Here is a 27,600-nt window from a genome sequence, read left to right as displayed (position 1 = left end):
TGGCAGCCGCGGCTTCACGTCACGGGAGCCCAACGATGGCTTCTTACCGCCGTCTCAACTCCCGTGAAAATGTGGTACTGGGACATTTCAATGTAACGTTATCTTACTGAGCGATGTAAAATTCATACATTTGGTTAAAGCAATTACCATAAACCACAGCGTCTTGCGAACTTATATCATGAACACGAGCGGAGTTATTGATCTCTTAATGTCGTTAGCGTAAAGTTTACTCAGCGTTATCACAAATGCAGCTAACGTTAGCTCCCGCTAGTTAACGTTAACTCACGTTAGCTTAACTTTAGAAGCAAAGTCTAGAAACGTGATGCTTATTTTGAGGAGCGTGGCCGTAACTTGGTCAACCTCAACGTGCTAGATGACTCTAGTTCCCTCTCAGCTCAACCGACATCTCTTCTCAATTCCTGCCTGGATATTTACAAGCGCGCCGCAGCCACGATGCCTGCTACTCTGGATTGGGATCGAGTGACGAGGATTAAGCCGGCGAGCCTCCTCGATTTTGACAAATCCCAGTTGGAAGAGATCGTCGCCATGTTTGTTTTGGTAATTGTTAACGCCCACGTCGACAAACATTCCAAGCCTTAATTGCATTTCTGTTTAGTTTGGGCCAATCACCAACGTTTCCCTGTTTTCTTAATGACGTTGTGAATCGATTGACGTCACAGTCGTGATGTTGCTGTTTAGGAGAGGCTACTGTCCAGCTGATCCGATGTTATTGTGTGTGGTAGCACACGTCCTTGCTCAGTGCCTTGGTCAGCAGAAGGCATTTAGCGGAGTGTTTTGCTTTGACTCGGCTGCCCCCCTCTTTCTGTGGTCAGTGTCAAAACCTGGCTATTTGTACTGTAGCAATACGACTGCATACTCCCCCCCCCTGAACATATAATGTATACTTAAAAAGAATAGATACATAATTTAGCTACTGCTTTTGTCTGCAGGCATTTTTGCTTCGTTCTGTGTTATTCTGAGATGAAATGACTGTTTTTTTTACTTCAAACCACAAAGGCAGAAGAATGGGAGTTGAAGGATCAAGCCCCAGAGAACATTGTTCAAGTCCTCCGATTGTTCCAGACCCTGTTGAAGGTTCCCAGTACTATTATTGCTATATTCTCCCATCCACATCTAACAACCCCACTACTATGTTTAATGTTTTTCAAATATAAGGACTCTTTACTTTATAAGCATAACAACTATATGTTCATTACGTTTCTAGCATGGGCTGCTTGATACATAGCGATTAAAATAACAACTCTTTCTCTCCCTGTCAGATCAAAGACAGAGAAGCTGCTTTTGGCTTCACAATTCTTGATCAGGCTGGAGAAAAACATGGTAAAATTGGTAAGTGTAAAGATAAAGTTTGGCAGTCCAAATCTTTCACATGTTTCGCTATGAAAGAGCAGGGTTTACATGCTTGCTTGTATGTTCTGCACTGTAGAAAAGGAACTCGTCGCCAAGGTGTCGAGGCTGGAACAAGAGCTCAAGGTAATGCATTTGAGCAGTTCTCTATATTTTTGTTTATGTCTGCATACTTTCATACTGTTTGTCACATAACTGACATTCCTCACTGTGCTACTGAGGTTTTTTCCTTTATCGCTGCAATGAATGTCGGTCCAAAAAAACAGAACAAACGCATTATTTGTTTAACTGAGAATCTTTAGTTTTACTTCTGGAAAATCTTTAGCCAATCAGAGTGTAACCATGGCCACGAAGGGATTGGTTGCTGTGACCACTCTATGACACAACCTAAGAAGATTACTGCTAATTCCTCACAGGCAAACTGCCCATTGCGTCTAGGTTCAAATTGATTATTAGGGCCTGAGCCGACTGAAAGTCGGGCGAAAGCCCTATTGAAATTGCAAGAATTCTTCTTATTATTATTCTTATTATTTCACCACTTCAATCGCACTTTTGGGGCCTTTGCCATGTTCAAAAACTCTTGAATTTTTGCGTGCGCTTCAGAAGTGCGAAAAATTTATATATTCTTGGGGTCGCGCAATTTGGCGATGAAAAAAAGTGCTCTCTAGCGCCCCCTAAAGTGCTGCCTCTGGGGACATTTTTGTCCACTTTTACGGATTGACTTGAAATTTTGCACACAGGTGCTCTTGGATGTGCTCTACAAAAAAGTCAATCATGGTATGCAAATGCGCCTACCGTTTTATGGCCGCCATTTTGAATTTTGTGAAAAACACGTTTTTGCGAACTCCTCCCAGACGCTTGGTCCGATTTTGACGAAATCTTCACCAAAATGATCATTGGCTCAATGCCATCAAAAGTTATCAAAAGCTTGTTGATATCTCATTGCGTTTTTAATTGATGGACCAATCAAGTTGTAGGGGGTGTGGCCTAAAAAGGAAAGACTAATAACTTTAAAAGTAAAAGGCCTATCGCCACCAAATCTTTAGGACATGTTCACATTGGGTCCTAGAACTTCCCCTGAGAATTTAAAAAAAATCGAACATTAGGGGGCGCTATGGTGATTTACTGTATTTTGGCCTTTTTTTCGCAATTTCCACCGTATTTTGGTTTTACAAACGAACGAACTCCTCCGAGAGTTTAACTCCGATCGATTTCAAAATCGGGAAAGTTGATCCTGACCCCCTTGGGGTCAAAAGTTATTAAAATCAAGAGTTTTCATAAAACTACCTGGCCGTGAGCTTGCGTGCAGTTTGGACGATTTTTGACGATTTTTCTCAAAAATGTAAAATGGTATAACTCCAAGGAACATTGATATTTCTGGCTAGAAATTTTGATTCATGATGCTTGTGTAGGCCTATAAGTATTGCCATGAAAGGATTTTCGAAAATGTATAGCGCCACCTATTGGCCTAGGTCAATGCAAAATTTCTACAGTCAGATGTCCATTTCCTAGCCCTTTAATCTGATCCACTTCAAAACTGGGAATATAAGCCTTAAGACTGTGATGATAAGCCACCGTGAATATTGTGAGTTTTGGACAAACTTTGTTGCTGTGACGACACCATCCTCGCATGAAAGTTCGAGCACATCTTCTGAGCCTTGGCAAACTCCAAAACTCTTGGAAAGCTCACTGAGTGTCCTAGGTGATGACCTTTACAGACCTGATGTAGAGTTTTGGATCAAAAGTTAAAAATTCCCTTCATTGCGCCCCCTGGAAGTTTTCGACAAAGCGGCGCCGGCACCATGTTTGACCTAGAATTGTGGTGATTTTTTAAACAATTGTATTAAAGGGAGACTTCAAATAAAGTCTCTGGGGACCATGTTTTAAAACAAACAGGAAGTCAGTTATAATTTCTTTAGTGTGAACATTCCCTGTAATTTTGCAAGAGAGTCACCAATCCTATTTGAGGGACGTTTCGAATTACTACATTGTATCAGAGCAGATAGCTCATCTGCAGAGCACTCGGCCCCTGGCGCTGGAGATCTGGGTTCGATTCCCAGCATGGCAGATCTTTTTTTTTTCACCTCTATTTCGGTTTTGCACTTTGTAAGTCGCCACAACTTATTTAATAAGACTCCTGATGTTACGTAAAATGTGTTTAATGAATCCAGGATGTAATATTTGTTCAGTTTGCAGGGGCAGTGATTTCATTTGTCATATTTAGTTTTTTTACAGGAGAATATGGTTGGGTACATGCTGAGTTAATGTGAACAGCTGACGGGGGGCGCTTGTGGTAGCGGGGCAGCTAACAGACACTTTAATATAATTACATATATGGTTTAAATACTCGTTTTCTGCCACATACTGGTGGAGACGCCAACACGTTTACTCTGCGATCTCCATAAACTGTCTCTGCTCTTCTCACTGAAGCAAAAGTCTCTGACGACTATGCTGTAAAACAAAAAGGAAGTCAGCTATAATTTTTTTAGTGTGAACATTCCCTGTAATTTTGCAAGAGAGTCACCAATCCTATTTGAGGGACGTTTCGAATTACTACATTGTATCAGAGCAGATAGCTCATCTGCAGAGCACTCGGCCCCTGGCGCTGGAGATCTGGGTTCGATTCCCAGCACGGCAGATCTTTTTTTTTTCACCTCTATTTCGGTTTTGCACTTTGTACATCGCCTCAACCTATTTATTAAGACTCCTGATGTGACTTGTCAACTTTTTGCAGGCCTTTTGCAGCTCGGCAATAGGCTAGTGTTGGTGGATTCCGTTCATGAAACCAGACTCAGGTTTGAATGCCAGCCCCAAGAGTGATTTATTTTGTCTCTTTAGTCTCTTTTTGACCCGCGAGTCCGGCCGACCGCTGCCACCCCGACGTGCAAGGAGAGGCGAAGGCCCGTTCATCGCTGCTTGCAGCTTTAATTTGTATTATTATATTATTATTTCATTTTCTTTAGGTTTATATGTCATCAGACTCGGCACTCGAGCAGTTTACCAGGCTAAGATGAAATGAATCCTTGTAGAAGGACTTGTTAACCGCCTGAATGTATTAGAGTTGTGAACAGATGGTGGCGGTGATTGGAGACTAAGAGGTTTCTTGGTGGGGTTTCTTTGTGTGTTTTTGTTTGTCTCCTTCCGGTCCAAACCACTCGGCAGTCCGGCAAAGGGCGGGACACCCGTTTTCTGAGAGATGAGATTCGGCAGCTCGAGGCCAAACTGGAGCAGGCGGAGAAGGAGCTGACCCAGTTACAGAAAGAAATGGGCAAGGAAAAGCAAACCAAGGAGGAGGTATGTTCCCATAATTCCCACGCATTGCACAGGACCATTCAGTCAGTAATCAGTCCTCAGATGGCCTTCTCATATTAACTTAGTAGTTCAATAATTATCTGACTAATGAGCTTGACATAGTGTCCCATTAGACAGCTGTGCCTTCGGAATGTACATGCTAGTTAGGGGAATTTTTGTCAAATGTAGATTGTGTTCATTAATAGTGTCATATTTGGGCTTTTTGAACAAACTAGAGCATAGAACCGCCACGTGTCTGTTGTGCAACTGACGTTGTTGAATTCAAACTGCCTTTCTGCAACCTCTCTGTTGTGTGTTTCTAGTTGGTTGTGCGAGCAGAGGAGGCCGAGGATGAAGCCAAGAAGCTGAAAAGAGAGGTATGTGCCAGCTAGTGCTGAACTTGAGGATGCATAACTTCATTCTTAATGAAGTTATGCATCAATCAAAGCTTATGGAGTTGCATGCGCTCTGCCATCATTTTTACATTACATGTCATTTAGCTGATGCTTTTATCCAAAGCGACTTTGCATTATAACCCATGCATTACGTTTTTGCCTGGCGAGCCAGTAGGGGTTGGGTGTCTTGCTAAGGGGACACTTCGACATGGAGCAGCCAGAATTCAAACGGCCAACCTTGACCATGCGCCACCATCGCCCACCATTTTCTCACATGAAAAGCTTTCGCGCCCTTCATCCTTTCTGTCAATCTCTTTTCCATTCTGCTGGCATAGATTAAAAAGCTTAGGAAGAAGGTAAGACATGTAGCTCGTGAAGTAGCTTTTAGCCTTTCACAATCAGTTCCATAGATTGTAGTTTTATAAAGGTAGAAGTTAGCCAATTTATCTTGCATACGTTCTAACAATCTCTTTACAAGTGGTCACCTATTGCACATGTATTACTGTTGCACAACTGCTATTTTGCTATTTGCTATACAAAAGGTAAGAGAGTGTAACAGAGCCAGTAGGGACGTGGTTGCACTTCATGCAGTGCGTTCATGTATGTGATGCCATGCAGACCAGCAAGGACGGTGTGACCATGATACTAGCACATACTTGCTAGACCTAGGTTCATGAATTTAGAGTACTGTTTGTAGAAGACAAATATTGTACTTTACAGCAAGAGTTGTGTTCAATTTGAACTATATTCCAGATGTACGTGCCATAAAGTAAAAGGTTTTCATGTTAAGGAAAATAAAAGAAAACCACTACTAAATACTTCAGCAAACTTTGTTGATTAATAGATTCATTTGGATTTCAAAATATCAGAAAATACTCAAAAATTCCCGTTATAAGTTTCCAGTCAGGTCGAGAAAACCCCAAATATGGAGGCTGGAGTCAGATGTGTTTTCTTTATATTAAAATAGATCATCAAATGGTTGCATATTCTTTTTATATTCCAATAATCTTTGACCCGGCCAACAGCCTCTAGTCCAAGCACAACAACAGATCACAAAAGAGTTCCTTCATGGTGAACGTCTTTGCTTCCTACAGAATGAGCAGCTCCAGCAGGATGTAGACTTCTATCGCAGCGAGCTGGACCAGAAGGAGCCGCTCGCCTCCACCGACCAGAACGCAGAGACCCAGAGGAAGCTCAACTCGGCCAACCGACAGCTCTACCAGTGCCTGGAGGACCTTCAGGTACTTGGACGCCCTCGTGTCTCATACATCACGTGTCCAAAACAGACCGTCGTCTGGCAACTGTACATCAAGGCATAAAAAAAAATATGAGCGGCGAGGGCCGTGCTGATGGAGGAGTGATTGTGTACTGCCAAAAGCTGCAAAGTTCAGCTTTGTCCTCAAATACTTTACCTGCCACTCCTTATTTATAAGGCTTCACCTGTGTTTTTATGGCCTGCATTTTTCACCGCTGGTGAAGGAAAGCCTCATTTTGTCCATTTGGTGTCCATTAGAGAGCCGAGGACGAAAACGCGCACCTGAAGACACAGAGCGAGCAGATGCAGAAAAGTCTGGAGGAGTCGGTGAGGGAGATGGAGAAGATGACGGACGAGTACAACAAGATGAAGATCGTCGTTCAGCAGACGGACTCCATTATGGACCAGCTCAGGAAGGAGAGGGACCACACAAAGCTGCAAGTAAAGAACCTCTTTTTCTCTTCTTCCGTGTGTGTCACTTTTATCTTTGATATTCATCACCTGATGCTTTTTATCATTTCATTCCAAGGTTAACAAAAAAGTGGCGGCAATGTATCCGCTCCGGGTTGTGTGTTTAATGTGCAGGTCAGAGAGCTTACGGATAAGATTCATAACAGGACTGAAGAGGATGACACAATCATGGCAGCAGTCAACGCCAAAGTGGAGGAGTGGAAGGTGAGTGTTGATCAAATGTTGACAACTCTTAACAAGGCCTGGACTATCTGCTCGTAATCTCTACGCCAGATGCACTCTAAAGTATGTGTGCTATAGGGGAAGGGGGGGGGTGGGGGGTGTTCTTCTTTCTGAAGGCCCAGGAAATATTTTCTGTGCTGAATGTCGCTGATTAGTTAAAAGACGCAACACAAGGCTGTAACAGCTTCGGTGGAAGCAGGAAGTACAAAGTAGTATTTATACACAGTATAAAATGTGACCACACAGACGTGAACGTCTATTAAACACTCAGCAGATTGTTTCAGGACATCTTCAGTCAGCTTCCTCCGCTAATCTTCAAACATCCCACCAGCTTCAGACAAAGCGTTGACGTTTGTCACTGTAGGTCATACGGTGACCATCCCGTGAACGTGCACGTCACTATGCTTCCTCACCGGGCTCTTGTGTTGCCCTCTTCCTCCCACGCAGAGAGCGCTCTCCGGGAAGGACGATGAAATTCTGGTGTACCAGCAGATGATCCGCGAGCAGAGGGACAAGCTGCGCTCAGCCCAGCTGGACCTCGACAAAAGCAACATGGTGGCCCTGCAGCAGGTCTGTCCCGACGCGCGAGGAGTCCTCCTCTCAGCCAGAAGTATTCAAATGTATTATATAAGCTTTAAACACATCAGGAACAACCAAAATCCTTATTTTAATGTGGGAAGTCGTTGTTTGTGTGCGCTTTAGAGCAGGAGGATCTTACTTTGAGTTAATTGTCATTTCATTTTCTTCCACCTACCCGTCGTTTTTCCTGCGTTCTGCTTCGTCTCGTTGCCTTGACGTGCTCTGTCAACCTGTCCTCCTTCCCATCTCTCTATCGCTGCTTTGGGTCAGGTCATATTTGAGCTCTGCAGTGTAAGTTTCCTCCGTTTGTCTCAACCTCAGTCTCACCCTTTTTTTTTTTTTTTCCCTTCCATCTCATAAATATCCTTAATGATGAAACTACATATGATTCAGTGCGCCACAGCTGTGCTCGGCCTTTCCCATGAATTCTCCTAATTCCAACTTGTTGGTGAATTTCTCGAAGGCCGTCCAAGAGCGAGATAATCAAATCAAGATCCTGAGTGAGCAGGTGGAGCAGTACACTGGGGAGATGGAGAAGCACACGATGCTCATTGACGAGCTAAAGACGTCCACCAGGAAAGACAGAGGTGGGTGAACAGCTCTGCACCGAAGGCAGTTGTGACCTAATGCTCAGTCGCCAGCTGTTTATTTGAGTCCTTTATTACTGTGTTGGGGCCAAATATGTATTAAGTCATTTGTAATTAATGTCATTTGAATGGGAGAGAGCTAAGCTTTTTTTTTTTCTTCTTCATGGAATGCAGAACTTTTTAAATTGTCTGCACATTTATTGGATTGATTTTCATAGCAAGTGTGCAGGAAAAGAATCAAATCAGGGCTCCCATAGGCAGATGTTGTATATTAAAAGCTTCAGATAAGGATCCGGGGGAGAAGAAACCAGACATCCCCAAAAACCTTTTCATCACCCTCGTTTGACATTTCAAGACCGCATTGATCAATTCAACAAATGTTTCACAATGTTTCGCGGTGAGGGTACCGTCAAAGCCGCAGGAGGTTAAAAGCTTGTGACCTGTCTCCCCCTCCCCCCCCCGGTTGCGTCTCACCGCTCTAATCGGGGTTGTTTCTCGCCCCGCGGCCGTCAGCTGTCTTCAGCAATTCAGCCTCCAGAGGCTAAAGAGCCAGATATACCCCTCAGGATGGTTCGGGGCGTCTGTGGCTGAAGGGGGGGAGAGAGCTAGAAAGAGGGACGATGCGCTTTAATCACAAGATTCGATCCCCTGCTCCCCCCCCCTGTCCACACCTCCACATGTCTCCACATGAGCCTTACCGCCGAGCTTTTGGGTTCAGTTTGGAGCTCAAACACCTCTGGCGATGACGGGTCATTGGGTTGGTGGAGGAACACGAGGAATGTTCACGACACGGGCCGCTGGGCTCCTTTCAGTCTGCAGCTTTTGAACAGGTCTCCGTTTCTTGTCCCCAGGCCTTCCATCGTCCGTACAGCAGAGAAAGACGGAGGAGCTGAAGTCCAAGCTGGAGGCTGCGGAGACGAGAGCCGCGGAAGCAGCGCGGGCGGCGAGGCTCGCCGAGGCTCACGCCGAAGAGAAGGACAAAGCACTCATTGAGGCCTCAAACCGCTTGAGCCAGTACGAGTCTGTAAGTCTTCAAACGACACCTCTGTCTCCTTTGAGTTGGCTTATTCAAGGGTTCTTTTTTTAACCCCGATCGAATGAATTGACACTTGAATTCCCAGAAGCCAAGCTTACGTTTTTATTTCTTTAAAACATTCAAATGACTGTGACTGTGGTGTGCACAACATGCTCTTTCGGTGGACAAGCCAAGTGTTTGTCTTCCTCCATGTCTAATCACATCCTGGTTTCCCCAAAAAAGAGTTCAGGCTAAAGAAGGAGTCAGAATCACAGCTCTGTCTCCGTACAACAGGGCACTTATGGCCTGGAAGCAGCCATCGCCGAGATCAAAGACAGTAAAAATCAAATTAAAGTCAGAGATCTTGAGGTGGAGGCCTTGACCAAAGAGATCAACCAGCTCGAGATGAGAGTCAATGACCTCATGGACCAAAACGAGGATTTACGAGAAAAACTAGGTTTGTTTTGAATATTTGCTCTCTTTTCTCGCTGATTGACCTGAGCGATGAAATGAATTATTGTTCATTTTTGTGTTTTTTCGCTCTTCTCGACCTTAAAGGTCTGGAACCGACAACGGCAGTCGACCTCACGGAGTTCAGGCGAGCAAAAGAACTCCGACAGCGGCAGTACAAAGCGGAAAACCAAGTCCTCACCAAAGAGGTAAAGACGTGTAATTCACAAACCCGCCGTGGCTTCTCAGCAAGACTCACTTCGCTGCTTCATTTGACTTCTAGAACGAAAGACTTGAAGAAGAGAGACTGGAGCTGAAGAAGCAAGTCAGGCGCATGGTGAAGGAAGGAGGTGAAGCCCAAACCAAACTCACTCGCACCAATTGCTCCAAACATGTCGGCCCACGGGTCTGATTTGAACTTGGGCTGCCTGTAGATTCATCAGTCACACCTGTTAAGAGATCGCCACCGCCTCTGTTCTGAGGGAGTGGCAGCGAAGTGACGCTTGTCAGTGTTTCGTAGGGATGCCGCAGTCCAGCCTGCTGCTGGAGGAGGACCTCGGGCCCGACAGGAAACCAAGCAGCACCCGCGCGGACGAAGAGGTCCGACGCAAGGTGAGCGCACGATTAGCGATCTCTTGTCTTGCCTCGTCGAGGACACTCAGGGTCCGGTGCTCCAGAGAGGATTGATTTCCCCGATGCGTCCGCCATGACTCACTGCTAGAGCTGTTTCATAAACATTTCACCTCGTCATTATTTATCCAGGAGAGTCTGCTTTGGATGGCGAGCGTCTCTTCATGGGTTCATCACTACAAAGTATAGTAGAGTTTCTCTCTAAGGAGGGACTCGGATGATGTCATGTACTTAGCAATATGATGAAATAGTACTATTTATACCCGCAAATGCACTGACTCCCTTCAAAAAATGTTGAAAAGAAACGCTTTGTCAAGCGGAGAAACAATAATTCAATGAATTGCGATGTTTGCATTTTGGCTTTGCAGAACGAGCACCTAGAACAGGTAGTGGAGGAACTGACAAAGGTGAAGAGCGACCTGGAGGGCGCGCTGAAAGAAGTCTTCCACGCCACCAGGGTTAATCGAGACACCACTCCGGCTGCCATCAATACTCCCCGACTGGAAAAGTTGGTCAATGTAAGAGTCTCCCGCATCACACGTCGTCACTGATGCATTTTCATTATGCTGACTCATCCATCAGTGGGTGTGAGATGTAATCACATGGCCTCGATATATCATCAATCTTATACAACCTCTCGCATCATACAGTGCAGCCATTGCTTCCTGAGCTCGGTCAGTTTTTCACATCTGGATTCTCTGAGGAGAAGAGCTCATACTTAGTCAAAATGCTTCTGGTTTGACCTTTGTGTTAAAAATGTGTGGCCTAAATAGAATTTGACATTGATTCTATCTGCATGAAGTTTTATGGTATCTGGTGACGGCTCATTTAACCCATCTTGTAAAATTCCCCTCTGCGGGACTAATAAAGGATTACCTTATCTCATCTCTCGCCTTATCTATGAATAATATCCAAATCAAGAGCTCTGGTTTGCACTAAAGCAAAGGCCTATTTAGCCCCCTGCTGATAATATACCCTCATACATATGCTGAGAAACAACAGCCATATGGCTACAAACAACATGTCGCAAAAAAGGGTTTGAGAAGCTCCAAGTGAGTTGGATTGGAAACATCTGAGAGGACGTTTGTTTAGCTTCGACGTCACATGAGAGGCGCATTCACGCCGACATGTTCAGTACGAGGAGACCGGATGGAGTGCAAGGCTCAAGCTACAGAAAAGCCCAAAAGAAGTAGTAGTCAGGTGACTTTGGTGTTTTTAAGCCTGGATTCTATTTCCTCCCCGTGTTCATCTGATCCAATATGTCTGTCTACGTGTCTAACGGAGTCTCTTGTTAAGTCTTGTTAAATTGTGACATCAAGTCTCGCATCCACGTTGCCAATATCAAAACATTCCGCTTCATTATTAAAGAGAGGAAAAGGGTTTCATTTCTCCCTGTGGTCCTTTCCATAATGTTGTTGGCGGCGAAGGAGATCGCTTTTAGTACAAAATTGATCAGATCATTTCTCCCCATTAGTCACTTAGTCACAAAAACACTGGGAAAAAAGACCCGCGTTCCCCTCAAATGTTTCCCGTCCGCGGTGGGATTTCTTTGAGACAAAGTACTTTTCCGTCCTTGTAAAAGTTAAATGAATAAGTTTAATGGGTACGATGGTGGTTGGAACCGGCACATGGTGCATTCATGGCTTTTTCTTATTTCCATGTCCCAGGCGGTGGAAGCCGGGAGCGTGAGCGGGCAGTCCGCGGCGGGCCCGGACCTCCAGTCCCAAATCCACCAGCTGGTGGGCAGAAACCAGGAGCTGAGGCAGGAGCTGAAATCCGCCCGCCTGGAAGCAACCGCCAGTTTCACTCAGCTTGCCGCGGCCAAAGAAAAGGTGCGTCCATGATGCCTGTGGACCGGTGACAGCTGTTTGATGGATTCACTTTTCCTATCTATCCCCCGCTTTTGGCCACACCGCCTCCGTTTGGCAGGACATCGCGGCGGTAATGTCAACCTCGCCATGTTGATTTGTCAAAGTCAAGCCGTCCTCAAACTGGTTATTTGGGGCCAACAGCAATTTACAGCCGTGTGTCTCAACATTCTTTTCCCAAATCAACAGAATAATGTTTTGCATGAAAACAGAACAATTTATGTAATGAAGATTTATAGATATAGTGGGAATGTCTGGCATTCCCACCGTGTCTGAGCGGGTTGAGCGTGACTGGAACAGTTGATAAATAGGACCAGTGTTTTCTCACAGCGCTGACTTCAAAATGTTAGTTTGGATCCTCGCTCCTTGTCCTCAAGGCAGTCATCATAGCTCCCCTCAACGCTTCCTCTGTTCCACCACTCTGCGCCTTCATGGATTCCGCTTTGTCATCCCGTCGTCTGGTTCATTGAGTTTCTCCTCTCACGTTGTCTTTAGGTGAATGAAACGGGTAAAGAAGTGAGTCAGCTGATCTCGGTTCAGCGGTTAGAATTGATGTCGTGCTGGTCCTCTGATGACTCGGCATCTATTTGGATTGACATATTTCATTTTTAGTGTCGCCCAAGTTTGTACAACACCCCCACCCCCCCACCGGTTTAACTGCTTGTTTTGATTTTATTTGTCTGGGCTCGCCAGGTGAGCCAGCTGGAAGGTGAATTGGAGGCGTTAAGGAGGTCGGGCCACCAGGGCGGTGTCTTCCGACCTCTGACCCTCCCCGTGGGCTTAGAGCCCAGCAGCACTGAGGTCATCAGCTCTCTAAATGAGTATGCCATCCGACTTCTTCAGGTCAGTTTAACTGTCTTCTTAAGACCTGGAGAAAAACAAAAAGCTGTCAATCAACTAACACTTTTGTTCATCATTTAGGAGCTTAAAAACGAGGAGGAGAAAAGCACGAAACTGGCAGGAACACTGGAGGAATACAAGGAGAAGTTCTCTGTCATCAGCCACCAACAAGGACTCCTGTATAAAGAATACCTACGGTTGGTTTAACGAGAAATGGGATTGCACCATCAGAGCAGCGTTGTAACCACAAGTGCAAAATAAACGTTGTGTTTCCGCTCAGCGAGAAGTCGGAGTGGCAAAAGGAGAAGGAGACATTTACAGAGTTGAAAAACAAGCTGGAGGAGCAAAAGCAGGTGGACGCTGTTAAAATCCACGAATTTAACGTAAGTCAGACCCATAAATGTTAATGGGGTGAAAAGTAGTTTACAATGTGCCTCTCGTTCACACACACTCACAACCGCTAATGTTTTAAGACACATGCGTCACTGTACTCAAGCTACCCCATAAAACAATAAATAGCACAACTTATCCACCAACCCACAAGGAGCTGCTGGACAGCCTCCAGAAGCACCCGGAGGAGGTCAGGAGATCGCTGAGCGAAGCGCTGCGCAGGGCGACGCTGCTGAAGGTCAACGAGACGAAACTGACGCGACGCTACGTCACCCTGCTGGAGCAAGAACAGCACCTCCGCAGGGAGAACGCCAAGCTGAGGGACGACAGCAGCCGCATGCAGGCGTCTGTCACCCAGAGGATCGGCTACCTGCAGAGATACAAGGTACAGAGAGGAAAAGTTACTCCGATGGAAGTCAGGAGCCAAATTCCCAAACAATATGTTTTGTCAATTTGGCCACAAAGGATAAAGCACGTCATGACCTAAACAGGCGTCCACACTCAGTGTGGAGAAATGGAACGAGAAAGTGCCAAAAACGTTCTTAAATGGCCATTTGAGGCGTCAAAAATGAGTCATGAATGAATCCTTGACCCGGATGTTAAAGACATAGTTAACAATTGAGGGCGGCGCAGCTCTGACTGACAGGTCCTGGGTCTGCCTCAGCAGACTGGTAGGAGGCGTGAACCACCTCCTACCAGAGCCCTCTGAGCAACGCATCCACGGCCATTTTCCTGACATCGCTGGTAGTTGAATAACGTGGTCGTCCATCTTCCCCAGCACACAATGGCCTTGTTGGTGTCGTTTGTTGGGTCTTAGGAAATGTCGGCGTACAAGATGGCAGCGCTGCAGAAGGCCTTGGATGAAAGCGTGCCCTCATCAGACCTGGAGAGGGCCAACAAACAGTACACCGAGCTGACGGTGAAATACAGAGACATGCTACAGAGGGACAGCCGCCTGATACAGCGGACCACCGACCTCCAACATCTGGAGGTATCAAAACACACTTGCACAGCGTTTATGTTCTTGCAGCTTAACCGTCGACTGACGACACTCGTGGTGTTGATCTCTTTCTTGTCCCTCAGAGTGAGAATGAGTCTTTCCGGGAGCAGATGTCAGCCACGAATAAGGAACTGGAGATCGCCAAGGAGAAACTGTACACCTTAGAGCAAGCTTGGAACAACATCAATGCGATTGGTAAACTGATGATGGCGCTGATTGTCTGCAGAAATACATTCTTGTTACAACGCCAGCAACGAGGTTACGGAAGGATTCAAAGATCCTGTGCAAAAGGCATTTGTGTTGTAATCAAATCATCAACACAGAGCACACAAACAGTGTGTGGACGATTAAAGGTCGGACCGAAGGCTGTGCATGTTCAATGCAGGGTTGGCTTTCGTCCTGATGGAGCTTTAATTGACCGTTATGTCGAGTGGAGTATCATCACAGGCAAAACTTTGATGGTTTCCTTTGATTAGTGCTGTGTTTCAGCAATGTCAACACACGCTTGTCTGTGTGTTGACAAAAGGAATCTTCACGGTCCAATGAGCCTGTTGGCCAGAATAAGTAGAGTTCAACTTTGGGATTCAAACCAGGAACAATCTCTGCAACAGTTTTAGCTGAACCTTTTTTTATTATTATCATTAAATCATTATGAAACCTGTGTTTGTATGATCCGGTCTCTTGAGGTTTTGGTGCAAAAGCTTTTATTTAACTTTAAATTGAATCGTAGCTTGTGGATTCCACCCTTAAACTCCTATCAGTAGGTGAGAGTAACATGGACAAGGCGGACAAGGCGTCGGCCAACCAGGAGATGGTGTCTGCTGCCAGGCGCATCACCACCCTGGAGATGAAGGAGCTGAATGAGAGGCAGCGAGCGGAGCACGCCCACAAAATGTACGAGCACTTGAGGAACTCCCTCAGGCAGGTGGAAGAACGCAACACAGAGCTGGAGTCCAAGTTTGCAGAGGTACGAGGCCAAGGCCAACAACGGGAGGGCGTTTTCTCTGTGAACGTGATGTCGGGGGGGCGGGAATTTTGGTTCAACACTTGAGTTCACGACCTCGGCCAGATTCTCACCACTTTGGGTCAAACCTCCCCCTCCCCCCCCCACACACACACTCTTATTTAAACATTTTTGTCTGACACTTTTGAGTAACGGCTTGTGCGTTCATGGAGCTGCGCGGCGTCTGTTTTACTTCAGCTGACCCAGATGAACGCGGAGGCCCAGCGGGTGGAGCGCGGGCTGAGAGACGAGCTGGCAGACGGCGTCAGCAAGGCGCTGAGCGACGCCGACCGAGCCCGCATCGCGGAGCTGGAGGAGGCCGAGGCGGGACTCCGCGCTGAGGTTTCTAAGTGGGTCTGGCAACGCGCCGGCGTGTGATTGATCGTTCGCGCTCCTATCGCAAAGTATATGTTTGGTTAAAGATTGCATTTGAGACCCTCAAAATGACTTTATGCTGAATAAACATCAGTGTTCGAGGTCCCAGTGCTCTTATCAAGAGACAATCTGTTAGAACTGTCAAAATGGTTTTCATTCCATAGATATACTTCTCAAGGGGTGTGGGTATGTGAGGGAAGGAGAGCAGGACAACTTCTTGGCCTCAAAAAAGTTGACCTGCTACGCCACGTGCATCGTCTGAACCTGTCCTCAATGCACCCAGCACTCGCACACATTTAGAAATACTAAAACCACCGAATGAAAGCAAGCGTTGGCTTCCCCAGAGCGTGAACTTTACCTCGTCTAACAGTTTATGGTGCCCACCCAGAACCTCAAGGGCCGAACTAATTTGCCTCCTGCGGCTTTCTGTTCACTTGCCATGTTATGCCGGAGTTATTGTATCTTTGTGGAGTTTCAATAAAACTGGAATGTGCTTTGGTGGTTGTTGTGTTCAGGCTCCAAGAGGTATCTGAGGTGGCCATGATGCAGGCGTCTGCTCTACAGAGCAGACAACAGTCCAACGAGAAGGAGGTGGACGCTTTGAGGAGACAAATACTGGACTACCAGGTAATTAGGTGTTTGTTGATGTCCTAAACTTCATTGAATTTATTATAGTTACCTGTCGAGTACATTCAAATATTTCACTGTCATCAACTCAAAACTTTCAAGTTCAGATTTGATGTAAGCAGCATGTTGATGCAGTTTAAGAACTCAACCAGATTCCTCACGGCACTTTCTCTCAAAGTTATGCTTTCCAATTAATTATGATCCTTTCATGGTACATCAGGAAAAAAGTCCATTGTGAGATATCTTCAAATCCCATTCACAAGCCAATGTCAATGTATTTTGGATAGACATTGGATTTGAAAGGAAATGCTCCATAGTTACAGAATCAGTTGCCGACACCCTCCATGTGTCACTCAAACAATCATGACATCCCGATTTGAAAATAAGAGCCTTTCAATCCTCGAATGTGAGATACATTAAAAGTCACAATTTCTTTGTAGAAAATCCTGTGGTTTGTCTAAAAAAGTAAAGAAAATGTCCCAATATGGTTTGTTTAAAAAGGTTTGAGAAATAAAGGCACTTCAAAATCTCCTTCCGTCCCTCAGTCCCAGTCCGATGAGAAGGCCCTCATTGCAAAGCTCCACCAGCACGTTGTGGCTCTGCAGCTCAGCGAGGCGGCCCAGTCGGCCCGGCTGGAGGCGGCCGGCGCGCAGGTCAAGCAGCTGGAGGCCCTGCGGCTGCGTGCCGAGCAGCGGCTGGACGCCGGCGAGCGCGCTCTGTTCCTCGCCCGCCAGGAGGACCGAAACCGCTCCAAGCACCTGCGGCAGACCATCCAGTCGCTGCGAAGGCAGTTTGCCGGAGCCGTGCCGCTTCGCCAGCAGGAGAAGTTCTCCGTGGCCATGGTGGACCTCCAGGAGAACCGAGCCCAAGCCCTGGAGGACAAGAGGAAGGCTGTGGAGGAGAGGAGGAGGGCCGAGGGCAGGGCACAAGAACTGGAACTGAGACTCCGAGGCCTGGAGGAGCTCATCTCAACGCTGAAGGACGTGAAAGGGGCCCAGAAGGTGATTTTTGTTGATTGACAGATACAGAAATAGAAGAATAACACACTGTTGGCACAGCTTGCCCGACAACACCTGCTGAAAAGTTCTCCTGCCAACAGGTGACCGAGTGGCACAAGAAGATGGAAGAAGCTCGTCTGCAGGAGCTGAGGAAAGGCAGGGAGCTGGTGGTCCAGAAGGAGGAGATCAGGTACCTAAAGAACCTGGTGGAGGAGCAGGAGCGAACCATCTCCTCGCTGGAAGAGGACATTGTGCAGCAAAACACGGTGAGCAGAAGGAAAACTGACACTTCCTTTTGTTTGAGGTCTCCATTGAAAGATCAACAATCTTTTCTTTTCCCTTTGGAATGTCAGACGTTGTGTATATAAAAATAAATGTTATTGAAGCACACGGCCGAACGACGGGGATCCACAAAGGGTCAATTACCAAATTACTGAGGCTGGAGAAAAGTGTAGCTATGAAAACTGAGCATGAGATTATCAGAAGTGCACAGAACTCTTCTCTTTGCCACACCAAGCTTCTGGAAGAGCGGCAGCTGGCGTATGATCAGCGAGAAGTGGAGCTGGAGCGTCAACTGGAGCAGTACGAGAAGCACCAAAGTGAAATAGTGAGCGGGTCGGAAAAGGTGAAAAACTATTGAGTGGAAACGTTGTTGAGCCGCGTGTGCATGTGTTACCTTGTTACTGAACCTGGGGCTGTTTTCAGTATGAAGACGGTACGGCATCCCATCCCGACCCGAGCCTCCCTCTAGCTCACCAGTTACAGTTTGCCTTGGGCAAAATCAGAGAGCACGTGCGCACCATCTTGGACACGCAGGCCACCTGCAAAAGTATGGATGAGGTAATGGTTTTCACTCACTGTGTCTGCATCGAACGCCGCGTCACTGAAGGCAGCACGCCGTTTGAATTCCCATTCCTTCACGCGCAGAAGCTGAAAGAGAAAGAAGCCGCTCTGCGTAAGGCCGAGCAGAACATCGTCTCCAGGGATAAAGTCATCAACGAGCTGCGCCTGCGGCTCCCGGCGAGCTCCGCCGGCAGAGAGCGCCTGCAAGAGGAGCTCGGCGAGCGCCAGGAGGGCCGATCGGACAGCCGGCCGGCCGTCAAGCTCGCTCAGCAGACCATCAGAGACCTGCAGGCCCGGCTCAGCAAAAAAGAGGACGCGATAAAGAAATACCACAACCAGCTGGCAGGAGCCAGACAGGTACGGGTAATACCAGGATGCAACCAGTCCCACGCTGTTAGTCGCATGTGCTTTTGCTCCTTTTGTGAGCAACACATTAAAGGGGGGGGGGGGGGGTAACTTATTGTTATCTAGAGACCCGGCTCGTACGTTTGATATGTGTTCCTTTTGTTTTTCGTTCAACTCTGGTTGATCCCAGCATCAGGAGGAGATGATAAAGAGACACCAGGAGGAGCTGAGAACGTTGCACCACAGGTTGGACCAGCAGACGGACACCTCGCTGGACCACTTCAAACAGACCGCCATGGTACGTGTTATCACGAGTAGCCTCAAGCGCTCTTGTGTTATCATACATAACATTCTAGTTTAATGTGGATATCCATCAATGAGCGCAATGTGGAGTCTCACGCCCCCCCCCCCCCCCCTTCCCTCCTTTTGTTCAGGAGTTGATGAAGAAGCCCACCATCAGGGTGCCGACCACCAAGCATCTGGAGCGTCTGGCTGAGCTGGAGCAGACGGTGGCTGAGCAGGACGCGTCGCTCTCCTCCACCACGGAGAAGCTGAAGCTGGCCACCGGCGAGCTGGAGCGTCAGAGGGTCGCCATGGAAACCCTGGCTAAGAGACACGCTGGCGACATGTCAAAGTGATTTATCCTCCCTTTTAATCTGAGGGGTTGCCAGATTAGAAGTAAAACATCTCCGCTGTTGAGCTCATTAATGATTGATGTGAATATTAACAGCAGCAAAGATGAAGGCGTCACAGGATCACCTAAATCTGCCATTTAAAATATGGTGATTACTACGGGCTCAAATCACTCTTGATCCACGTCCAATTGGGTGTCTTTGAGATATTTATTTGGCTGACGGGAGGCCCATGAAGCCCGGGGGTTTCAACAAGCCGACGCTGTGGGAGAGTGAGAATCAAATGAATTCACCAACCTCAAAGGGGCGTATGGGGAATTTAACGGGATTAGAGTCTAACAAAATTCTACCAAAGTAGATTAAACGAGGCTTTCAAGAGTTCAGAAGTTCACTGGAGCGCTTGAGCCACTCAAGAAAATGTGCAATGACATTTAAACTACAGAATGACTATTATGTAGAGTATGTTGGAGAGTAATTCAATTGGGTTTAGCTTGGTACCACGGTGCTGCCAATTCAGGGAGCTCTGTGTGGTATTTTGCTGTCAACCAGGTTGAATCTGCTTACCTGACCACTGGGCTCAATTGCTGCTTGTTACATCAAATAACAGATAACATCCGCCTTGGAACCAATAGCGTTTCATCGGGCAAACTTAATCAAATCGAATGACCTGCTAAAAGTGATGGAGTTACAGCACGACGCAACATGCAGGAATGTTGTTTGTGAACAGCCCTTATTTCAATTCACTGGTTTTAGAGACTATTTTCTGTATGGCTGATGGTGTGTTCTTGTATTAATGTTTGGAACATATACTTTCCCTTTCTAAATGGGTCTCCTAATCCTGAGCTCCAGAACACCAGAGACGGGCTAACGCGGGGCTTTGTTGCAGGCTGGAGGAGCAGCACGCGGCCCGGGTAAAAGCTCTGGCTGCTCAGACCGAGGACCAGGCGAGCCAGGTGGCCCACGCGGAGAAGGAGGTGAACCACCTGCGCACGGAGCTGGCGGCCCAGAAGGAGGCCAACGTCCGCTCCCCGAGCAACACCATGAGGAACCTGGTGGAGCGGCTGAAAGCTCAGCTCAGCCAGAAGGAGAAGCAGCTCAAGGTGGCTCTTTTGACCTCATGCGCTCACTTGTACCGTTTTCTGGTCATTCTGTCATTTTTGTAAATGGAGTTGGTGAAGTCTCTACCCAGATGGGAGAGGAAGTAGCCCATTAAGCCGCGGGTGACCACGTGTTCGGTGACAAATGGTTTCGTGGCCGCTGGCTCGGTCCCATCCATCATCGCCGGCTCCTTTGTTTGCGTCTGCAGGCTCTCAGTAAGGCTCTGCTGCAGCTGAGGGCCGAGATGACGGCGGCCGCGGAGCAGCAGGTCGTAGCCGGCGCCGCGCAGAGGGAGGAGAGCCTCAATGTGCAGATGCTGGTTGACAGACACACCAAAGAGCTAAAGGTTGGACCCCCCCTCCCCCTGTTATCACAATGAAACGCTAGCTTTTCAGGCATGTTGTATTTCATTGCTGACATTTATGAACCTGTTGAGCTGATAAAGATAAATGTGGCTTTATGGTTTTACATAAAAAGTCTTAGTTGTTGATAAATAAATACAAAACTCTCAAATAACTCATTGGCTCTCGATAGATTTCCATTTACACCAAGTAGTTGCACGAAACTAATCAGTGAACGTCATGAGTTTGTTGATGCTTCCTCTGGTGCTCGCGTTAGCAATCCTCCACCCGCTCACATCTGCTCCCAGCCCCTCCACCCATCTGCTCCCAGCCCCTCCACCCATCTGCTCCCAGCCCCTCCACCCGTGCCCTCGCCTCGCCTCACCTCCCGCTGCCGGACAGCGCCCGGATTACTAGAAAAACACATTACTGACATTCCTTCACATCCTTTTGCGATGAGTTGTGCACGGCAGGCCCTGAACCTCGGCTTCCTGTCTTCTGAGTGATTCGTTTCGGGCCATCCATCAGAACGCTGAAAACCGGGGACGGCTCCCTTTTTCCGTACCACCTGCTCCAGCATCCTGCCCATCGCGAGCAATCAATCAAGCTGTAGTCTCTGCTGAGAGTGAACTTTTGTTTACCTGCGGTGTGACAGGATGCAATGATTCATACACTTTGACACTGTGAACCAACGCGTGTATCGTTGGTAGCGTCTCGTCCTTCGGGACGCCTCCACATGTATCCTCTGAAATGTGACGTCCCTGCTCCCCCACAAAGGTGCAAGTGCAAGAAGTTAATGAGGAACTTCAAGCTGCAAAGGACGTCGCCAAAGCAGCCAAATGCCGGGAGAAAAGCCTGAAAGAGGAGGTGGACGGCCTGAAACAGGACCTCCAGAGGAGTCTGAAAACCCAGAGGCGCCTGCAGGCGGAGAAGGAGGAGAAGGAGCAGGAGGTGCAGGAGCTCAAGCAGCAAGTGAAGAGGCTCAGCAGCGCCCTTCAGGTCAGAATCCACCAGGGTCCATCTAAGGGTTGATTAAGGGAGCGTCCGGTCCCGCCTCAAAGCCACATGACGGCCATCAGCATCACGTGGACGAGACATTCGCACAATTCAATTATAATAAATTGACGAATGCGTTGAGACTTGAATCTCACATTCTTTTAAGGTTGAGGATAAACTCCTTCAGTGCATATCAGAATTTAATTATTGAGCTAATCTTCAAGACCAGCGTCACAATCACGTGTTTTGTTACGATCCTTTGGACAGAAACGTCCAAAATCCTACCTTATCTCCGCTGCAGAGGATATGTCTCCTAACTGCATTTAGGGAGAGATCTTATTTATTCTCACGATGGGGATCAAGGTAACGCAAAGCTTCAGGAATTCAGGAGGCAGGCAACTGTAAGTTCATGATAACTTCCTAAAATGGAAGCAGTGTTGTTGGAGGAAGAGTTAGAGATGCGCTGCTGGTGCAAAAATGACATATTCATAGTTCATAGTTATTATTTGTCCCAGTAATATTGTAGATAGGACATGGGTTTAGGATATTTCTTTTAATAGAAATATAGGATTATTTGGTTGTTTGAAGATGGGCCAAGCAGCATTATTCTGCTCCCCTCTCTTTTATATCTTCAACATGACTATTGTTTGGGACCCTGAAGGTTTTGTCTCCACTGTGAAAAATTCTTTGTTGTTTAGAATCCGCCAGAACCCGACGGGAAGGGGTCAACCATCGAGAATCTGCAGAAGAAGGTCAGGCGCCTGGAGGCTGACTTGGAGAAAAGAGGAGAAATGCCGCACGTTAAGGACGATCAGGAAAAGGTCCGAGCATCCCTCCTGTCGGGCCGAACGTTGTCGTTTGGATCGCTGCGTCACTTGATGTTCGACTCGTCTGTCTGACAGTCCAAAGGTCAAATGCTGCGTTGGGAGGAGGGGAAGAAATGGCAGGCCAAGATGGAGAAGATGAGAACTTCACTGAAGGAGAAGGAACGAGAGAATGAGTCCGTGTCCAAACAGCTGGGCACTCTGAAAGAGCTCTACGCCAGGTCCGTGGGTACATCATTTATTTATATATAAGATATATATATAGACGCGTGTGTATACATGTATACGCTGCTCCACCGTGCACGCAGACTGGAACAGGAGAAGAGTTCCCTGCAGAAGAAGCTGAGGAGTCGAGGCGTGACCGCCGACCAGGTGGTGGGAGCTCGATCCGCCGAGATGGAGAAGGAGATGGAAGAGCTGAGGAGGAAGAACTCTGACCTGGAGACGCAGATCCTCACCATAAAGTATGCTGCTATCTTTAACCTATTCCAAAACAACACACTGTAATCAGGGCTTCTTAAAATATTCTTCTTTAAATAGTTTACTTGTACAGAACCAGTCCAAAGTGTGTGTGGACACACCTTCTTATTTAAGGCAATGGGCACCAATATTGTACATCGCTGTGTATTTAAAGCTTCTTTTCCCCCAATGACATACAGAATTTAATGTTTTTAGCACTTGTAAGACACTGATTGACAGCGGAACCCTTTTGATGCTGTTCTAAATGTACACAATGAAAGTAGTTTGATTATATTCATACAGGAAATCTCCCACCAAAAAAAGCAAAACAGAATCAAAATACAATTTAAACTTGACCCTTTAAATCTCAATGCCTCGGTACCGGATCCCAGTTGTAATGTAAGGATTGTTGTGTGTTTTTCAAAAGCTGTGTTGTGTAACTAATAACAGGCCTGAGGCCAAGTGATATTCCTCCAAGTGCTGTGTCTAAACCTCATGCAATATTTTACTTTATCTTATCTAATTGGACACACATGATCATTATATGCACTGAGGAGTTGCACAATGATATTCATGAATTAATGAAGTATTTTAGCTTGCGTATTAAAAAACAAAATGAGGCTTTCATTCCGAAATCAGCTGCCGCGAATTAGAATGTCAAATTTGGGATTATCTTGATGTGTTGCACACTTTGCTGAATCCTCTCAGATCGTGAAAGACGAAATGGGATGAAAAGAAGGAAATATTTGAGTTAACATAATAACAGGGTGTCCTTTCCCAGAGGGGGAGGGGGGGCGGTAATGGGGAGCGGCTGAGGCTTCGTTTGTTTTGGAGGCCAACACTGACAGCATGTATGAGGGTATAACAAATCTCTTATTAAATAAATAATTTGAAAAAAGTGGAATAATAGAGAGAGATGTAAGGGAAACGATAAACGCAACCTACCTCGTTGACATATTTTTTAGGTAGAAGATAGAAGGCTAGTTCCTCTGGATACTTCCAAGTCTTTAAAGCGGCTCAACTTGGACTTGCAGGGAGCAGCAGGCGTTACCCCGTGACGACGCCATGGAGAATCTGACCCTGAGGAACCGCTACTTGGAAGAGAGACTTCACTCCGTAGAGATGCAGACACCCAGAGAGGCCCCATCGAGACCCTCTGTGAGTCCTCCTCATGCACTACTGACCAAATCAATAACTCAATTTGATGATTCAAAAGTGAGTGTGTTGGTCGATAATGTAACGGATGATTTCCATCCCTACACGTGACCGTACCTGCAGTGCAGGCCGTACAGAAGCAATAGATCTTGTTCTATTGCCAGGGACCACGGAGACGTGTGTCTCTCCATTCATCATCCTTTATTTCTTTCTTCTCCTTCACTGATTCGTATCTGATTGATTGCCTGTGAAAGGCCCAAAGCTTCTCCCCTTGGGCCGCGCGAGGGATTTACTCTCTCACCTTTGATGTTGCCGACGGGTCATGCAAAAGAAATGCAGCGCCCCCCTCTGCCGACTCCTCCCGCCGGCCCGTACTTCCTGGAGCTGATGAAGACGCTGCTGACGAAGGGCCGGTGACCCCGCTGAGACGGGGGCCGAGAGGAGGCCAAAGCAGCCCCGGTGGGGCAGAGGAGGTCCGCGCCCAGCGAGGTCCTCGCGTCGCAGGAAGCGCAGCAGCAGACACCGGCCACGTCGAAGAGGACGAAGACGTCTCGTTTGGTTCCGGAGGGGAGGCCGCCGCCGCCGACCCGCGAGAAACAGGGACCACTGAAGGAAGCGAGTCCAGAGCCGACGCTCCTCCGGAGGGACCAGGATCGGCGGCGGCGTCCTCCCCGGAGGCCGCACCGACCGCCGGTGAACGCGATGATCCCGAAGAGCCAGAGGAGGCCGAGCTGAGTGATGAAGTGGTGGGGGAGCACTCCCACACAGCAGGACCAGATGTGGACTCCGGCTGCGTCCTGAGCCAACTGCCAGAGAGGTTTATGGGTAGAAAAGGGGACGCTCGGCCTGGAAGAGCAGAGGTTAGATATGTGAAGGTACTGAGGGGGTAGTGTTGCTGTGGTTGTAGCGCTGTAGATAGAGCAGAGTTTAGGAGTGAGTGGTAAGTGGCTCGTTAGTGTGTGATCTCTCCTGCCTGTGATGGACCAAGGTGGTCCCATGTCCTTTCATCTAGATGTCCCAGCTAGGCAGAGAGCAGCGTGGTGTTTGTATGAATTCGCCAGGCTGACCGAGTGTCTTTTACTCCCCGCAGACTTCAGGACGCGGCACCGGCACCCCCTCACAGAGAGATCAGGACCTGCTGAAGGAAAACCTCAAACTGGCCTCGGAGAACCTGGAGCTTCGCTTCCAGCTGGAGCAGACGGACAAAGACTTACCCAGACTGAAGGTAGCGTGGCCTCGAGGGGGGAGGAGGTCAGAGGATTGATATCACTCCAAGGCGGAGCAAGGCTGTCATTAACTTAGCTTCTGATCAAGTGGCTTCGCTGATAACACCACAATTTAGTTTTAGGTTTTGGTCCACATGAAAAAAACAATATTACTTTTTCTTTTAGTTATCGCACAGCTACCTTTTTTCTCTTTGGTCTTGACCTTATTTTTAAAAATACTAGTGCAATTTAATCTTCTCATCCAACTATAAAAGTAAGTCAACAACGCTTCAGTATATTAACTTTACAAAAAAATGGACCCTTGATAGTTACTGGAAGTGTTTTTGTATGATTTTCTTTCATTTTCTCCCAGAATGAAGTAGAACACCTGAAGGAGATGTGCAGCGCGCTGAAGAAGGACAAAGCCGACGTGGAGAAAAGGCTGTCTCATAAAAGCGGCGTAGGTATTTAGTATTTGACCTAAAAAGCACAAGAAGAATGCAGGTTACTGACCGAGCTGGAGATCCTCAAAGTGATTTGTAACCGCTCCTCAGGCCGGTCCCAGCGGGAAAACGGTACCAGAACTGGAGAAGACGGTGGGGTTGATGAAGAAGGTGGTCGAGAGGGTGCAGAGGGAGAACGACACACTGAGGAAGTCTGGCGCTGCTGCAAATCAAGACAAGGTCTCCGCCTTGGAGCGGGAACGGGAAAAGCTGAAGGTGGTGGTCATAAAACATTCAGCCGGCTGGAGATCGTCGGCCCGCTTCACACAGCTTACATCTAACAGGAGGTTGGGTTGTTGGGGTTTTTATTTTTGCAGGCCGATTACGAGAAGCTGAAGAGTCAAAGTGAAGCTGAGCTGAGCTCCAAACTTGAATCTCAGACCAAAGGACTGGAGAAGATAGTGATGGAGAACGAGCGTCTGCGCCGGGACATCAAAAGGGTGACGGCTCATGTTAATAAACGTTTAAATGAGGTAACTTATCCGTGTAATTTCATGACAGCTTCTCACTCGCCCCCCCCCTCCCTACGAACACATGTCACCTCGTCACAGGAAATGGAAGCGGCCCAGAGGCTGCGAGAGACCAAAGCCAGTCTGGAGGCGACCAACGAGAAGCTGGAGGGCGAGCTGCAGGAGGCCCAGCAGAGGCTGCAGGCGGCTCTCTCCGGAGCCATCGCGCAGGGGACCAGCAGCAAGGCCTCCGTGGTGACCAGGTCAGCAGGGCGGACTTCACCCAGGGGGCTCTGGGAGACTTCCGGCCCGCCGAGCGTAAGCCGTGGCCTGTTTCCGTTCCGCAGGATGTTCGACCACAAGATGAAGGAGCTGGAGAAGGAGCTGTCCCAGAAGACCAGGAGTCTGTGTGAACACAAGCTGCAGCTGAAGGAGATGAAGCAGAGCCAGGAGAGGGCACAGATAACCATCGGGGAGCTGCAGGGTCAGGTACCTTCACCCCTGTGATGAAAGGTATTCTCAACATCTTCGGGGAAGGTCTGTGGGGATTTGTTTAAAAGAATGTTTCTGATTTGATAGGTGGACACGTTGAGGGGTTTTCCCCCCAGCGCACAGGCCGGGGGGGGCGTCACCAAGGAGCTGCAGGCCGGGAGGTTCGTCCAGTGTGTAATGAACTACTGATAATGTGGATGCTGAGAAGGCACAGTGCAGAAGGTCACAGTATGTGCATAAAGAGGTTATGAAATAGTTGAGCATGAGAGAGAAAACGTCTAAAATGGTTTTAATGTAGCGTCTCAGTCATAGAAATTCACACTATAGCGGATCTAAAGAAAATGTTGTAGAAAACGAGAAGTATAAACAAGTCATAGGATGTGAATGGTCGACTGGGCGGTTTACTGTGGGAATCATGTGATTGGGAGGTGGATGACCTCTGACCTGGAGGAGGAGAACGCTGAGCTGAAACGAAGGCTGGACGAGTGCAGCGAGGACACGTCCTCGACCCCAGGTGACCTCCGGACGTCCAAGTGAGATGTTCACAGGCCGGCTCCTTGTTTTCTATTCTGACCCGTCTGTGCCCCCCCCCCCAGACCACGCCAAGCTCAGACGCGCTCTGCACGCCGCCGAAGCCGAGAAGACCAAACTCCAAGGCGAGGTGAGAAAGCTGAAGAAGGAACTGGAGAACTTTGACCCGACGTTTTTCGAAGAGATCGAAGACCTGAAGTATAACTACAACTCTGAGGTGAAGAAGAACATCCTGCTGGAGGAGCGGCTGAAGAAGGTGTGCGACCAGTTCGGCGTACAAGCAGAGCTACCCGACGTGTCCGTGGGTTAAACCCCCCCCCCATGAAGAATGTCTCCTCTTCAGGACCACGGTGAAGAACCAGG

General features: G+C 47.7%; 1 protein-coding gene across 2 annotated transcripts; it reads left to right on the top strand.

Moving 5' to 3' along the window:
- Window positions 1-9: 9 nt before the first annotated feature.
- cep290 (centrosomal protein 290) lies at window positions 10-27,592 on the top strand. Of its 2 annotated transcripts, XM_037451924.2 has the most exons (51): window positions 10-558; window positions 1,018-1,095; window positions 1,281-1,350; window positions 1,448-1,494; window positions 4,531-4,662; window positions 4,983-5,036; window positions 6,149-6,295; window positions 6,568-6,750; window positions 6,895-6,984; window positions 7,450-7,572; window positions 7,852-7,872; window positions 8,045-8,168; window positions 9,020-9,192; window positions 9,478-9,640; window positions 9,742-9,842; window positions 9,917-9,983; window positions 10,154-10,245; window positions 10,632-10,781; window positions 11,931-12,095; window positions 12,825-12,974; window positions 13,053-13,168; window positions 13,252-13,354; window positions 13,516-13,746; window positions 14,179-14,352; window positions 14,445-14,556; window positions 15,123-15,328; window positions 15,563-15,714; window positions 16,255-16,366; window positions 16,912-17,367; window positions 17,466-17,630; window positions 17,882-17,989; window positions 18,070-18,204; window positions 18,292-18,564; window positions 18,743-18,850; window positions 18,987-19,186; window positions 20,071-20,284; window positions 20,491-20,628; window positions 21,401-21,622; window positions 22,318-22,440; window positions 22,522-22,664; window positions 22,752-22,907; window positions 23,937-24,060; window positions 25,148-25,282; window positions 25,636-25,722; window positions 25,817-25,981; window positions 26,083-26,205; window positions 26,317-26,477; window positions 26,562-26,703; window positions 26,794-26,867; window positions 27,135-27,220; window positions 27,303-27,592. In XM_037451924.2, the coding sequence occupies exons 1-51, from the start codon at window positions 454-456 to the stop codon at window positions 27,545-27,547; spliced, it is 7,224 nt and encodes a 2,407-aa protein (XP_037307821.2). In that variant the 5' UTR covers window positions 10-453; the 3' UTR covers window positions 27,548-27,592. The 2 variants fall into 2 exon arrangements, with proteins under 2 accessions (XP_037307821.2, XP_037307822.2); XM_037451925.2 differs by lacking the exon at window positions 7,852-7,872.
- The last annotated feature ends 8 nt before the right edge of the window (window positions 27,593-27,600 follow it).

Source organism: Pungitius pungitius, chromosome 6 (assembly GCF_949316345.1).
Source record: "Pungitius pungitius chromosome 6, fPunPun2.1, whole genome shotgun sequence".
NCBI classification, from domain to species: domain Eukaryota; kingdom Metazoa; phylum Chordata; class Actinopteri; order Perciformes; family Gasterosteidae; genus Pungitius; species Pungitius pungitius.
The sequence above is the reverse complement of the archived record's forward strand: the minus strand, read 5'-3'. Positions and strand labels throughout refer to the sequence as shown.

Excerpts from the sequence above, each read along its gene's own strand:
- cep290 (XM_037451924.2), top strand. The coding sequence starts at position 454 with ATGCCTGCTACTCTGGATTGGGATCGAGTGACGAGGATTAAGCCGGCG. Across the intron at positions 9,193-9,477 it reads GCTTGAGCCAGTACGAGTCT|GGCACTTATGGCCTGGAAGC; the intron begins GTAAGTCTTCAA and ends TCCGTACAACAG. Across the intron at positions 14,353-14,444 it reads CCGACCTCCAACATCTGGAG|AGTGAGAATGAGTCTTTCCG; the intron begins GTATCAAAACAC and ends CTTGTCCCTCAG.